At 42.4% G+C, this 13,489-nt stretch overlaps 1 protein-coding gene across 3 annotated transcripts in view; it reads left to right on the top strand.

The window, feature by feature from the left end:
- The window catches only part of LOC126272427 (UDP-glucosyltransferase 2-like), a 197,757-nt gene that overhangs the window by 49,280 nt on the left and 134,988 nt on the right, over window positions 1–13,489 (top strand). For 2 of the 3 annotated variants that reach the window (XM_049975284.1, XM_049975283.1), the window contains exon 5: window positions 6,475–6,694. In XM_049975284.1, the coding sequence (XP_049831241.1) occupies window positions 6,475–6,694 (220 nt within the window). The remainder of the gene's footprint in view (window positions 1–6,474; window positions 6,695–13,489) is intronic. The other variant, XM_049975285.1, reaches the window with a different exon arrangement.

The raw sequence follows: 13,489 nt of genomic DNA, 5'->3' as shown, positions 1-13,489 counted from the left end.
CTCGTCCACTTACATTGGCGCCTGCTACAAGAAAGGCATTCCACGTCAAGGTGTGGTTTAGTACCGAAATTCCGAAAGGGAACTTTCCTAGAGGAGTCAGTTTACGGTGCTTCCTCATATGAACATATCGCGAGAGGAGCAAATATTTATATTTTGACAGCTTTGTGCACAATATGAGAGATATCAACAGTTGTTCTTCCCATGCACCATTCGTGGGAGCGAAGCAGTTGGTGGAAATGACAGTGGGTTGTACAATTTCGATGGAAACATCAGGATTTGTAGGACCATTCGTCATAGTCCAGAAGACGGTGTAGCGGTAGGAGCAAGCGAGATGAGGTGTAGAGCTGCAGCTGGCTGCGACAGTGGTGAGGGAACACGGAAACATTGCGAGAAACGCATCCTACAACATAAATTCAGATGATAGCCATATCTTCAGGTAGATATGTTGTATGTGACTTTGAACCACACCTGACCAAGGTGTCAACCATGATCAGAGCAGTGTTCTGTGCAGCTGTGAGTGCATTACGTCGAAGCTAAGAGAAACTGAATACCAGCAAATAATCGGTGCTCTATGGTGTGTATTTCCGTGACCAAGACAGCTAGTGTGTTTGTTACTTCAAGGAGCATCATACGAAGATTTATACCGCATACATGGGAAGACGAAAAAATATCTTCCTCCATGTCACAAAACGGACGAAAGTGCAAACTGGGTGATCGTGATTGACAGTCACTGAGGGGGAAGCGCGACAAAAAATTAAGGGTCTGAAGAACTGGACGACGCACTCGCCAACCGTGTCAGCACCAAAATAACACGAAGGGCGCTCCATAAGCAGCGAACTGCAGGGCGAGCTCCTATTCCAAAACCAAAGATCGGAGATGGAAATGACCGTAATACGAAAATTTGGTTCTGAAGCCACACGAAATAGCCTATGGACCTATGCAAGCAATTCGTTTGGTCATATGTGTCTTGCTGCACGCTGTTTTCAGCTTATCACCGAGTTTACATCTCAAGAATGGAAGATGAGGATGGGGTTGGGAGCTCGATGACGAATTGGAACCTATATCGTGGTATTCTATGAGCTCCACGGATACCCTGCAAGGTCACATTACTCACAAGGAATGTCCAATGTACAACATTCGTTCCTCAATGCTGATGCTCTGTTCCAAGACAACTGAGACCTGTCCATACGGCTTGCATCGTCCAGGACTGGTTTTGAGAGCTCAAGCACAAACTGTCACCCCTCTCCTGGCCACTGAGTCAACAGATACATCCATTACCGTCACCTGAATATGCCACAATTTCGAGGGAGGAATAGTATGAGATTCCCCTGAAAAGTATACAGAGCCCGTATTTACCCACTCCGAGACGACTGGAATCTGTTTCGAATGTTAACGGTTTTCCTACACTGTATTTGACCGGGTAATGTGTTTTGTTTTTGGTATTTCAACGTTTTAGTCCAACCTCTGTAAGTCTGAACATTTAATAGTGTGATTTGCGTGAAACTATTTTTACCTTTCCATTACACAGTAAAAGCGTAATATGCATTCCATAGCTCAACAATTAATATGTCTGGCGTTATGCATGCCTTTTTTGTCATAAACAGCCTCATGATGTATGTAAAATCATAAATCAGTTGGAATAATTAATATGTACTGAGAAATGCGATCCTTAACAGTACTAGTGATTGCCAGTAGCTGACTAATCTAACTCACAATTCATTTACTATTTCATTCTTATTTTGATGCGTTATATAAAATAAGTGGACGTTGAAAGCAGATTAGGATGAGGCGGCGGAGTTGTGGAGTCTGGTAGGCACTACCCCAAGAGCAGTTGTCTGTTCTATGAGGGGAGAGCTCGGAGGTAAGCAGGTCAATGGCTCGCAGGCCACCACACAGTGTTTTGCAGTGCCACTGTTGGGTGCCAAAGCAACACTGGCAAACACAGACAATATCTTCTGTGGGTGGCGCAAGGCACCATAACGTGACCGTTATTACAGCCAAGAAGTGGAATGGAAAGAAATGCCGTTTTTGGCAAATGCCGAGAAAGCTGTGTTTTCTGGGAGATGCCAGATGCCACAGATGCTATCTGGAAAATATTTTACTGACGTGAGATGTTGTGGAAACTGACTTCATAAAAACCAAATTTTATGCTACGTAAGAACTGCCATGGTTGGCTAATGTGAATGAACTGGAGGTCAGACAGAGAAACGCGATTGTACAGATAGCTGTCATAGCTTCACCTCTGAGAGTCTTAACCACTAAGGTCCACCATCAAAGCAGGTGTACCCAAGGACTTGGAGAGATTTCTGGCTGACTTGCACTTAGTCAGTGGCAAGAGTCGTTGGTGAGGTGCCAGATTCAACGACCAATTTCCTTTTTCAATTCTGACCATAGGTTCAATGCATTTTCTTCTTTAGTACTATCGGTCTTTTGTACTAACATCGTATTAATCGTGGTACAACTTCAATTGAACCGTTTACGCGATTATTAGAATCTTACTCCAGACACATTCATCAGATGTCCGAAATTTTACTAGGATAATTGTTTCATTGCTCGTCAAATGTTTTCTCTAACATAACAAAGCCAATTAATTGTAATTCTTGTTTCATTTCACAGTCGTTTAATTCCTAATTCATTATTCTGGATGGTGTGGCATTAACGTATGACAGTTACAGGGCTCAAGGTCCACACTTCCAACTTTGAATCACACGAGCGTAGGCTAGCACTGGGTGTCATGTGGAGGATCAGAATTGAATCTGTGGTACTTCCAGAGACTTCTCCGTGGTGCAACTACAGGACTGGGGTACACTTCCTTTCGTGAAGGCAATTGAGGAGCTAGACGAACGTTAAAAATTGGCTGCAATATCTGGAAAGCTTATAAGAGCTGGTAGGCGAATGTATGCACTCACTATATCTGGATGACGCCATGTGGCACTGGATGACTCGGCGGCCAAAGTTCGCCAAGCGTTCAACAGAATCAGAACGAGGAGTTCGTAAAACTTCGTATTGTTCATGCAGACTTGGCACAACTTCTATACTTGTATTCTCAGTAAGTCTTGTTACTGATTATTTCACCTGGCAGTACTATTGCACGCCAGCTCTCTCACTCACATCTAAGCAGGTGTCCTTGATAAGTCAATATCAAATATGTACAGCATATTAGCAACTTATAATCAAAATGATAATTAATTGTATTAGCGGTAACAATATGTACAATAACGCGTATGTGGGATTTAAGAAATTTCTGTCTTACTTCCTGATTATTTTCTTGTGGAATATAAGCAGTGATGTCTAACAGGAACGTGAGGTAACAATGCAGAAGAAATAGATGGTGGAGAGTCGACAGGACAGACGAAGGGCGAGAAATAATAGGGTAAGATTGGCAGATGAAATAGAGAAAACAAAACATAAATGGACAGGACTGAGAAAGTCATAGATGGTGTGTAGTGCGAGAAGGGCACTGGCTCCATGTTTGACAGAAGAAAAGCAGCCGCAATAAGCACAAAGAGAAGCTATGGCGATGACAAGAGGGAGAGATCCAATCTCTTCTTGAATGCAGGGTGGTTTCAGGCACGATGTATGTTACAGGGTGGACAAGTATATGAAGAAATATTTGACGTTGTGCAAAGTACAGCTAAGATACCTCCTGTATCCATTATGGCACTGCATGCGAAAATCATATTGCTTATCCAGTCTCATCGAAGCTACGTTTAGGAAGGACTGATGTGATAAAACTACGAATGTTGCAGGCATATCCTACAGTAGCATTTCCAGCTAGCCCTACAAGTGGCGTGCTGAGCTACATCACGGTAGTAAACATTTGACAGGTGTAAAGATTGGATTACTTTTTGTTCAATTTGAGATGTAAGAATTTCCCAAAACTTGGATGGCATAAAAGCAGGACGGATATATCGCGTCCCGTAACAGTGAAAAGAAATCTAAAATGTCTGTAAAAAAGTAACCTTTAGTTTGCGACACTATTGGTAGGGATACTTCCCTTAAGACACTGTCGATAAAATGTTTAGTAGTGGTTGTTTTTCGAATCATCAATCTTCTGATTGGTTTGATGCCGCTCCCCCACATATCTCCTGTGCCATCCTCTTCATCTCGGCGTAGCCCTGGCAACATATATCCTCAATTATTTGTTGCATTAATTCCAATATCTTTCTCTCACTACTGTTTTTACGCTCTACAGCTTACCTAGCACTATGAAAGTTACTCTGTGTTGACTTAACACATGTCCGATCATCCTTCCCCTTCTCGTTGTCAGTGTTTTCCAAATAGTGCTCTCTTCGTGGATTCTGAAGAGAACCTCCCACTTCTCACAGGTCCTCCTAAGTTTCAACATCTTTCAATACCACTACATAACAAACGCTTCGATTCTTTTCTTTTTCAAGTTTTCCCACAGTCCATTCTTCACTACCACACAATTTTGTATTCCAGGAATACATTTTAAGAAATATTGAAATACTGCAGATCCTTTGGATTCGCCTTTCCTTTCACTTTTGTAGCAGGCTATGTTACATTATTCCAGAGGGCAGTGATACAACGTTTCACAACTGCTTTAGCAGACCTTCGACGGTCCGACACGCGGACACCTGTTCTCGACCAAGGAGAGTACATTCCTCCGATTCTTTGGGTGTTTTCGTGATGTCTTCTGTGGACCTTCCTGTAATATCAGTATCACCTAGGCTTGTGAAAACATTTCGCCTCAGTGGCCGAAATGGGCCAGCACTGCACGATTCCCAATACTATGTCGCCGGGACAGCTGTTGCGTTTTTTGGGGTGACTTAGGCACCCAAGCTGTGCTACTTCCCTAGTGGGAGAGCAGCAGCGTTTTAATTGTGACGCTGGCTGTGATGTCAGAAAGCATAGTGGTGGCTGCCTGTTCAACGACGTGAGACGTGTTAGGATTGGAGGAAAAAATTTTGCACGTCTTCTGGAGGGAAGCAGGTTGGAACACAGATACGTCTGAGACTGGTACATGAATGTCGTACCGTTTCCGACTGGCGATTTTTAGCTCTTGGTGCGTGTCCCATGTGTATTTTACTGATTTGAGAGGAGTGTGAGGATACTATTATTGGTGTGATGGATGTGAAGGAGAGAGGAGTGTTGGAGAGTAATTATCCATGGACGCAGTGAAGCAGAGATTAGTTTTGGAGAGTGGATCCTTGCTGAGGTCTTGAACAAATAGGTGGATTCGGACGAGAGTAAGAAATGGAGATCCACACTGGAGCCGACGCAGAGGCCCACTGATCACCACATTCTAGAAATCTACATGCACGTGGTGAGCAGTTCGGAGCAGCGGCAATAGGAATCTTTAAAGTGAATTTCACCAACTGCACTGTGCTCTTTCAAAAGCAGGAATCACTGATTTAAATATATGGTTCTAGCTTTGGTATTATCAGCTACAATGAATTAGTTACAGTAATGGCGCATAATTCACAAGTAAAGTGAGAAGCAGAGTCGCTTTTCCACTCTCTTTGCAATTTTGTCAACTGTGCATCAGTACACACTTAATTTTATTAAACAGGAGCATGAATATAACCGACATGTTTTGCTACTCTGTGTCCCATGTCTTCTGGAAATAAATATGTCGCTATCTTGAATGTCATCTGTTTTTCAACTAGGCATCATTACTTTGGCAAATTTTATAAATTACGTTAACCTATGTTTGGAGTAGTACGAGTAATCTTGAAGTAGAGTACATGATGCCTACCTCAGTTTCACTGCTCATCGCAGAAGACTTTTTTCATTCGTGTTTAGATTTCGTTGGGTTTAATTTTACAATAATAAGACTGAGGGGTGTTTCTGTGTCGTAGAAATCATCTGATGAAGAGGCTCATAGGCAGTAGGCACATTCTTTAAATTAAGGCCACTGCTTATTACTAATATATTTTTTCAACCAATAATTCCCTTTTTGCTTTGCTAGGCTGTTTTCTATGTCCTCCTTGCTCCGTACATCATGTTATTTTGCTTCTAATGCAGCAGAATCCCTTCACTCCTTGTACTTCATTGTCCCATAAGTAGACGTGAAGTTTATCAGTAGAGTAATAATCTTGTTTCTACTACTCCTCATTTCTTTCTCTTTCTTCACTTTCTTTCACACTGCATTCTATATTCATTAACCTATCCATTCCATTCACAAGTCCTGTGACTCAACTTGACTTTCACTGATGATAGCAATGTTGTCAGCGAGTTGTATTGTTATTTTTTCACCCTCAGTTTTAAACACACTTTTGAAATTCTCTTTTATTCCCGTTACTGATTCTTTTATGTCGTGACTGAACAGTAGGGAAAAATAATGCGTTTGCAGTCTTACATCCTTTTCAATCCGCGCACATTGTTCTCAATCTCCATGATGTCTGTCACAAATATCACTTGAGTCTAGCGTTGAAATGCTAGTACCCATGCGCCCGGTATCTTCGAGTCAAGAGTGAGAGACGATACTCTGTGACTGTACTTGTGTGGCAGACCACCCCAAGACGGTGGCGTTCATCACGCACGGCGGGCAGCTGGGCCTGCAGGAGGCGGTGTGGGCGGGGGTGCCGCTGCTGGTGGTGCCCGTCAGGTCCGACCAGCGCTACAACGCCGCCGCCATGAGCCGCCGCGGCGTCGCTCTCACCCTCACCGTGGGCCAGCTGACGGAGCACAGCCTGCGAGACGCTCTGGACAGGCTCGTCAACGACACCAGGTGAGCACGCGTGACGAGCTGCAGGTTTCTACAAAACCCGGCCACGAGTCGCGTGACAGGTCACAGCATGCGCGAAGCTCTTTGCCGTCTCGCCAATGACACTATGTGCTGGCACCATGAACGGCCACGGTGTAGCCTCCACCCTGACCACGTGACAGCTGACCGACCGCAGTGTGTATGAAACTCTGGGCAGCAATCACAGTGGCGCTAACATCCGATAATTTGGTCGATTGTTGATATGGTACTACGGAATTGTTGATAATTTCATGACCACTTGTTAATGTCTTGCCTGTTAGCTTCAGTCTCAGGATATTCTGCCAACGTTTGTTTAACGATTTTCCCGAAGTTTAGCTGGATCGGGTGCCTGTCAAAGGTTAACGTCCCATTGCTGGTGGTGTACTCAATCTCGTGGCCACAGATTTTCTGTATCTGTCATACCAACGCCTGAGGGCTTTTCCCATAACAGCTGTTGCCCTGACTTTGTTACTTGCAACGACCCATCGCTGCAGAATGGGACCTCAGGATCCGTTTACCTCGAGGCGTTCTTCTTGTTAAGTGTGGCGTTTGTGTCATACATTTCAAGGGTGCGGCATATAATCGGCCATATCTTTCGCAAACGTAGTATAAAGAATATTTACAATATGACCAAGAAAATCGAAGATTGCTACAGACCAGGAAAAGAGATCCACTTACAACGTTGGGAATTTATTACATACCGAGTACATGTGGGAAAGTCTGTACTGCAATGACTGGAGAACCCATCAAAACCAGGATCATCGAATACTAACAATATTACTGGTTGGGCCAGATGAGGAAACAAGCTACTGCAGAGCATGTGCTGTCTGAAGCCAGTTGCACAATAAAATTAGCTGACACATAGGATCCTACTGTGAAACAGAAGCCATAGAAGTTCACAAACCTGACAATAGATTCAACGAGATACAAGAAAGCCTTTGGAGAAACGGATACTGTATTCCTGTGCTACAGTGAACGACCATTGCCGGTAGCAAGGGGAGAAGCACAGTGGTAACGATGACGTGTCCCACTGACAAGTCCTGAGAGGCAGTGGAAGGACTGCAAGAATGCGAGTCAAAAAACTTACTTGGCAGAAGGTCTAGTCGTCGTGGGCTGCCTTCTGTGCATTTTCTCCACTGAAAAGAGGGCTGTAGGGTGAGTTAGAATACGGAACTCGGCTGCGATCTCAGGATACACTGGATGCAATAATAATTCATTGCATGAGGATATGTACACCGGAAGCACCTCTGGCACATCCGTTTTATAAACAGTTATATATACAAAGTCTACTAACTGATTTCTTAGTAGTGCAACTTCTCATTGCTCCCTGAGTCTAAGTCCCAATATAGCAGAGGTGGGCGCACCAGACTAAGTGTTGACTACATGGAAACGAGTCTAAGCCCCTAGTGGTTATGCAACACTGCACTACAATCTCACAGCATCATAACTCCAGCTAAACCATAACGGACCACCTGACCAGCTGCTTCATTACTGCCATCACAGCCGTCACTGCCATCACTCTATGGCGGCTAGCCTTTTTATAGGTCGCAGTGCACTTGGCACCACTTCTTTCTAGAAATTTCCATTACTCTCGAGCATTGCGTGTTTCTTACGCGGCAGCACGTGATGCCTAGGTGACGAACAGTCCTTACTCCGTTATGTTCGCTGTGTCCAAGGGTTGCAGCTTGTAGCGGCTCTGGAGCCTCGTGATGCGGCATAGTCCGCTCTTGTTAAGGGAGTAAACATTACACATAAGCTACGTCCGGCCACGTCCGATGCGGACGAATTCCTGGTAGCAGGAATTTCCAAGCCTACATCTAACTTGATTTTTAACCCTGTTTTCTATCATTCGCGACAATGACCAGCGTAAAGCTCTCAGACGTTGGCATACGTGTGGTCTCTGGCTACGGGTTCGACGCTAGTCCGCCAACGGAAGTCGAGGGTGAACCGTTGGCGATGCCAGCCCCTTTTGCTGGCGAACCGGCATGAAAATCTGTAAATAAAAGACATCTAAAGAACCCGAGACAGGCATCAACAGACAATCTACAAGAATGCCTTGCAATTCACACTCAGGTGCCTAGCAGATATATTGGATGATAGTATCATTTAGTGAACAAAATACAGTGCAATTACTAACTACCGGACGAGATTTATGACTTAATACAGGACTTCCTAGCAAAAACAAAACTCAAAACATCGTTCTTGGCAGTACGTAATTGACAACCGTGAAATAAACTACATGGCTACACCGAGCTATTCTATGGGACTACTATTCATTACAATGTATACAAATTAGGATGCGAATGACAGCAGAAACTCCATGAGGCTGTTTGTAGACGATGTTGTTGTCTATGGGCTGCAATGTCAGAAGAGTGTAGCGAACTGCAGATGGCTGTACAGATGACTGCCACTTGGCACTGAGGGTAAAGAAATGTGACAAACTGATCATTTGCAGACGAAGTGGACTGTTACTCTTCGATTACACTATTGCATATAAGTCACTGAAACCAACCATAAAATAGCTAGGAGCGACCTAAACTGGAGTGCTCACATAAAACTGATAGTGTGGAAAGCAGACGCAAGCTGCGATTGATGGGAAGATTAGGCAGGAAGTGTGATTCGTCCATTAAATGAATGGCTCACGAGCACTTGTTTGACCGATTCTTGAATGCTGCTTGCCAGTGGTGGAGCCCTAAAGGTTGAGCTAACTGAGGAAGAAGATCCAACGAAGGGCGGAGTCTCTCGTCACAGGATCGTTTAGTAGCCATAAGAGCATTACGGAGTTACTCAACAAACTCCACTGTCAGAGGCTAAAGGAGAGGCGTCGTGCAGAGAATGTTTTTAAGCGAGCCAGAAACGTTTACCGTTGAAATTCCGAAAGTAAGCTTCCGCTGAGATTTTGGAAACCTATTGCTTCCTCTCACAGAAGTACATCTCGCTCTCTGGTGACAATGAGAAAATAATACTAGTCAGAGGTCGCACGGAGCCTTATCGACAGCCGTGCACATCAGGGACTACTCGCGAACGGAACAGGGAAAGCTAGAGGTGACGTTAGCGCCAAACGTACCCTCCGCTACACTGTCATTATGAATGTTCTTTATTTTGCAACGTATTTCTGACTGCTGTCGGATAGTATAAGTATCCTCGCATCTGACTAGGGTTTGCAGATTCTTGGCTGGAATACTGGAAATACCAATATTTTATTTTCCTTTCTTAAAAAAAAATGCATTTGGCTGATCATTCCGAAATGTTATTACTAACAGTAGGAAATCAGCTGAACCCAACTGATATGTGTTTTGAATGTAGTTGTTATATAAGACGGCGATAGAGTAATTAATAGGTTCATGAATTTTAATGTCAGTGTAATGTGGGATCCCTGACTGATGACCTATATCTGGCTTGGGTTTGGTTACGTGTAGTTTGAGTTCTTTGGTAAAATACTGGCTGATGGTATTTTATGTAGTATATGATTAATTTGTGTGAACGGGGCAAATAATGTCACTTCATCACTCGACATTGACTGTACTGGCAGAAACTTCAGGATCTAACATAGTACCAGAAACTGTGGTTTCCAACATACTAATAAAACTGTAGTGTTACGTAAGGTAGCACAAACTGTGAGTTCCAATGACCTAGCAAAAACTGTGATTGTATCTCACTTGCAGAAATTGCTGTTTCCAAAACCTGAGGGTTCTATCGCTTTAGCAAAAACTGTGGGTTTTATCAATCGCAGAAGTTGCACTTTCCCATTTAGTAGCAGGAACTGAAGGTTCCACTACACTAGCTGAAATTTCGGTGTAATATAAAAATCTGTTGGTTCCATTCTGCCAGTAGAAATTGCGGGTTCCAAAGTATTAGCAGATACTGTGGACTCCATCATGTTGAAAGAAATCGTAGATTCCAGGGTGCTAAGAGAATCTGTGGGTTTCAATGTATTAGAGGAAACTACATCTCAAATATATTAACAAAAACTGTGGGTTCCAGCAACCTAGCGGAAACTGCATGTTTGATAGTAGTATCAGAAATTGCTCTTTGCAGTAGGCTAGCAGAAACAGCGAAGTTCAGCATGCTGACAGAAACTGTGTGTTCCATTGTGTTATGAGAAACTGCCTGTTGTAATGCACTAGAAGGAACTAAGGGATCAATTGCACTAGTTGAAACTGGGACTGTGGTATCAGAATCTGCAAGTTCCTTTGTGCTACCAAAAACTGCACATTCCAATATACTGTCAGACACTGTAGTTTCCTTTCTGATATGACTTTAACAAGGACGTTAATTAATGAGATGACACCATCACCAGGTCTTAATGTAAGGACTGGGTAACAATTTGAACATCCTTGGATTCTTCAAAATAACATTTTCATAAATTTATTAGTAGAATACTGCAAGTTACTAGAATACTACAATACTAAAAATTACTACAATACTACAAATTTTCGTTAATTCCTTTCTTTTGAGAAAAAACATTTACTAGCAGTAAGAACTAAACCTTGCTACAGCGATGTAACTCTACGATAAGGTTCATTTACGCCAAGAAACCAATTTTCATCATATTCCAAAAGTTGTACAAAAAGCAATTTACTAATTTAAGGCATTAAATCTATTCTTACTAAAAGAGTGCAACTATAGAACACAGTTCATTTACATTAAAAAACCGAATTTGCATTATGTTCCTAAGGATTACGGAGGTAAATTAGTTACTTCAGGTATTAAATATTTTCTTATTAAACAGTGCAATGTGTATAGTCTCTTTATGCTTCCAGAATTTCAAGCAAAACAATTTACTCAAAGAGGTTCCTTAGGCGACAATAAATCACGTGGATCCGGCCCGCGAACAACACGTATCACTCCGAGGTAGACATAGGGCACCCGATCCGCAGCGACAAGGCATGGAGATAGCTAGCATTAGATCAACTACGACATACATAAAACCTCTCTTAACACTAGAACGGTGGGCGGCAAATAGTTTCAAGATTAGTCGGAGTGCGTCTGTGGGACCCACTAAATAAAAGAAAACAAGTGAGGAACAGTATATTTCCATGAAATGACAAATTTTTATTTTGTTAAGGTACTAGTTAATGCTATATTTACATTATTTTAACCTTCTGAATTATACAATAACTGTAAAAAAGCAACTGAAAAAAATTTCACCATATACAACGAAATTGTGAGTATAATGAATAGTTTGTGAGATATCTTCCTCTAAAATCATCATTTTTCAAAACAGTCGCCGCAAACCATTTCAGCATGTGTCGAGCATAACCATTCCTTTCAAACTTTGCAGAAGTGTTTGGTTTTGCATCTTCGCCTTCCCTCTGGTTGTCGATCTTCGACTAATTTTTTTCTTTGGTGCCGGAGTGGTTAGAGGCAGGGCTGCGAATTTGTCACAGGAGGTTTGGCTGGGTTGCACGCATCGTCAAATATAGTGTTATGAGAGACTTTCCTAGGGTTCTGAGGTATTCTCTTCTAGCTCAAATCTTTCTGTTTGCTTTGAATACAATGCAGCCATTGAGAGCAGCAAAGTTCAGCAGCTGAAAAAAGAGTGAAATTCCAACGTCTTGTCCCTCTAGCAACAGTATATTCACCACACGTAGCATCAACAACATCAACACCGCCCTTTGTAGTACATTATTACACTTCGTTTTTTCTTTTCACAACTGTCACTGTCAATTTCATCACAATGATACATTGACGAAAAAGCAGTACTGAGATGTTTCGTTTTGGTACATATGAGAGTAATGTGACATCTTCCTAAAATCTTAACATACCTGGGTATTCTTTTTCAGACTCACCTGGAATTTCGGGTTTATTTTTTAACGTACCAAGAACAGTACTAGTCTTTACTTCTGACGAGTGGGTAGGCAGTAAATCAATTACCTATTATCAGGTTTCTTCGAGACCCTTTCACTGCATCTACAAGACGCAAAACAACATCATCTGCCTTATTACTGACTTTCTATTGTCCTTGTGGTTGTGCACATCGATAGACGTCCAAATATTTTGCATAGCATGTTTTAGAAGAAGCCAAGATCAGAACCTTGATCCCATACTTGGCCGGTTCATGCTAGAGAAAAATATGCACGGAAGTTAGATACATCAAGAATGAATCTTATGGCAGCAAGAATATCTTATGCTTTTCTTTCTTTCCTCGTTTGGATGTTGTCAAATCTGATATGAGTAAAAAATCTGAACCTTTCCAATGACATACTTGCTCGAAAGGTTTCTATTCCGGTCGCATCTGTATTCCAAACGTCTTCGACATACATTTTACCGCCATGCAATGTTCCAGCTAAGTAAAATAGGACAAAATATGCCTTCTAGTCATCAAAACTTGTGACGTCTTGTTCGACAATTTGTGGGAAACAATTTTTTCTCCAGGTAGTTGCTCCAGTCCTTCCTTCATAAAATCGCATAGGTTATGTACCTGAGTCAGTTATGGCACATGTGCCTGAATCAGCAACAGTAGGTGCATCGGTGCTGGTGGAAGACTGAACATCTTTGACTTCACCAACACATATTTCCCTATTACTGTCCTGATCACGGTATATTTCGAACTCTGGGTCCTTGTCAGAATCGTGTACTTCACTCTCACCATCAGACAAAATTCGGAAATCTCACTGCATGAAAATATTGTCTTACCATTTCAAACTGTAAACTATTGACAATGATAATTCGGTTTTAGAACATCACAAATAGTTCGCAAAGTAACTAAGTGCCAGATTACACCATCATAATAATGGGATAGTACTGACAGAAATGGGTAACGTAAATTGGCGGGCT

The sequence above is a fragment of the Schistocerca gregaria genome, chromosome 5 (genome assembly GCF_023897955.1).
Source record: "Schistocerca gregaria isolate iqSchGreg1 chromosome 5, iqSchGreg1.2, whole genome shotgun sequence".
NCBI classification, from domain to species: Eukaryota; Metazoa; Arthropoda; class Insecta; order Orthoptera; family Acrididae; genus Schistocerca; species Schistocerca gregaria.
The sequence above is the reverse complement of the archived record's forward strand: the minus strand, read 5'-3'. Positions and strand labels throughout refer to the sequence as shown.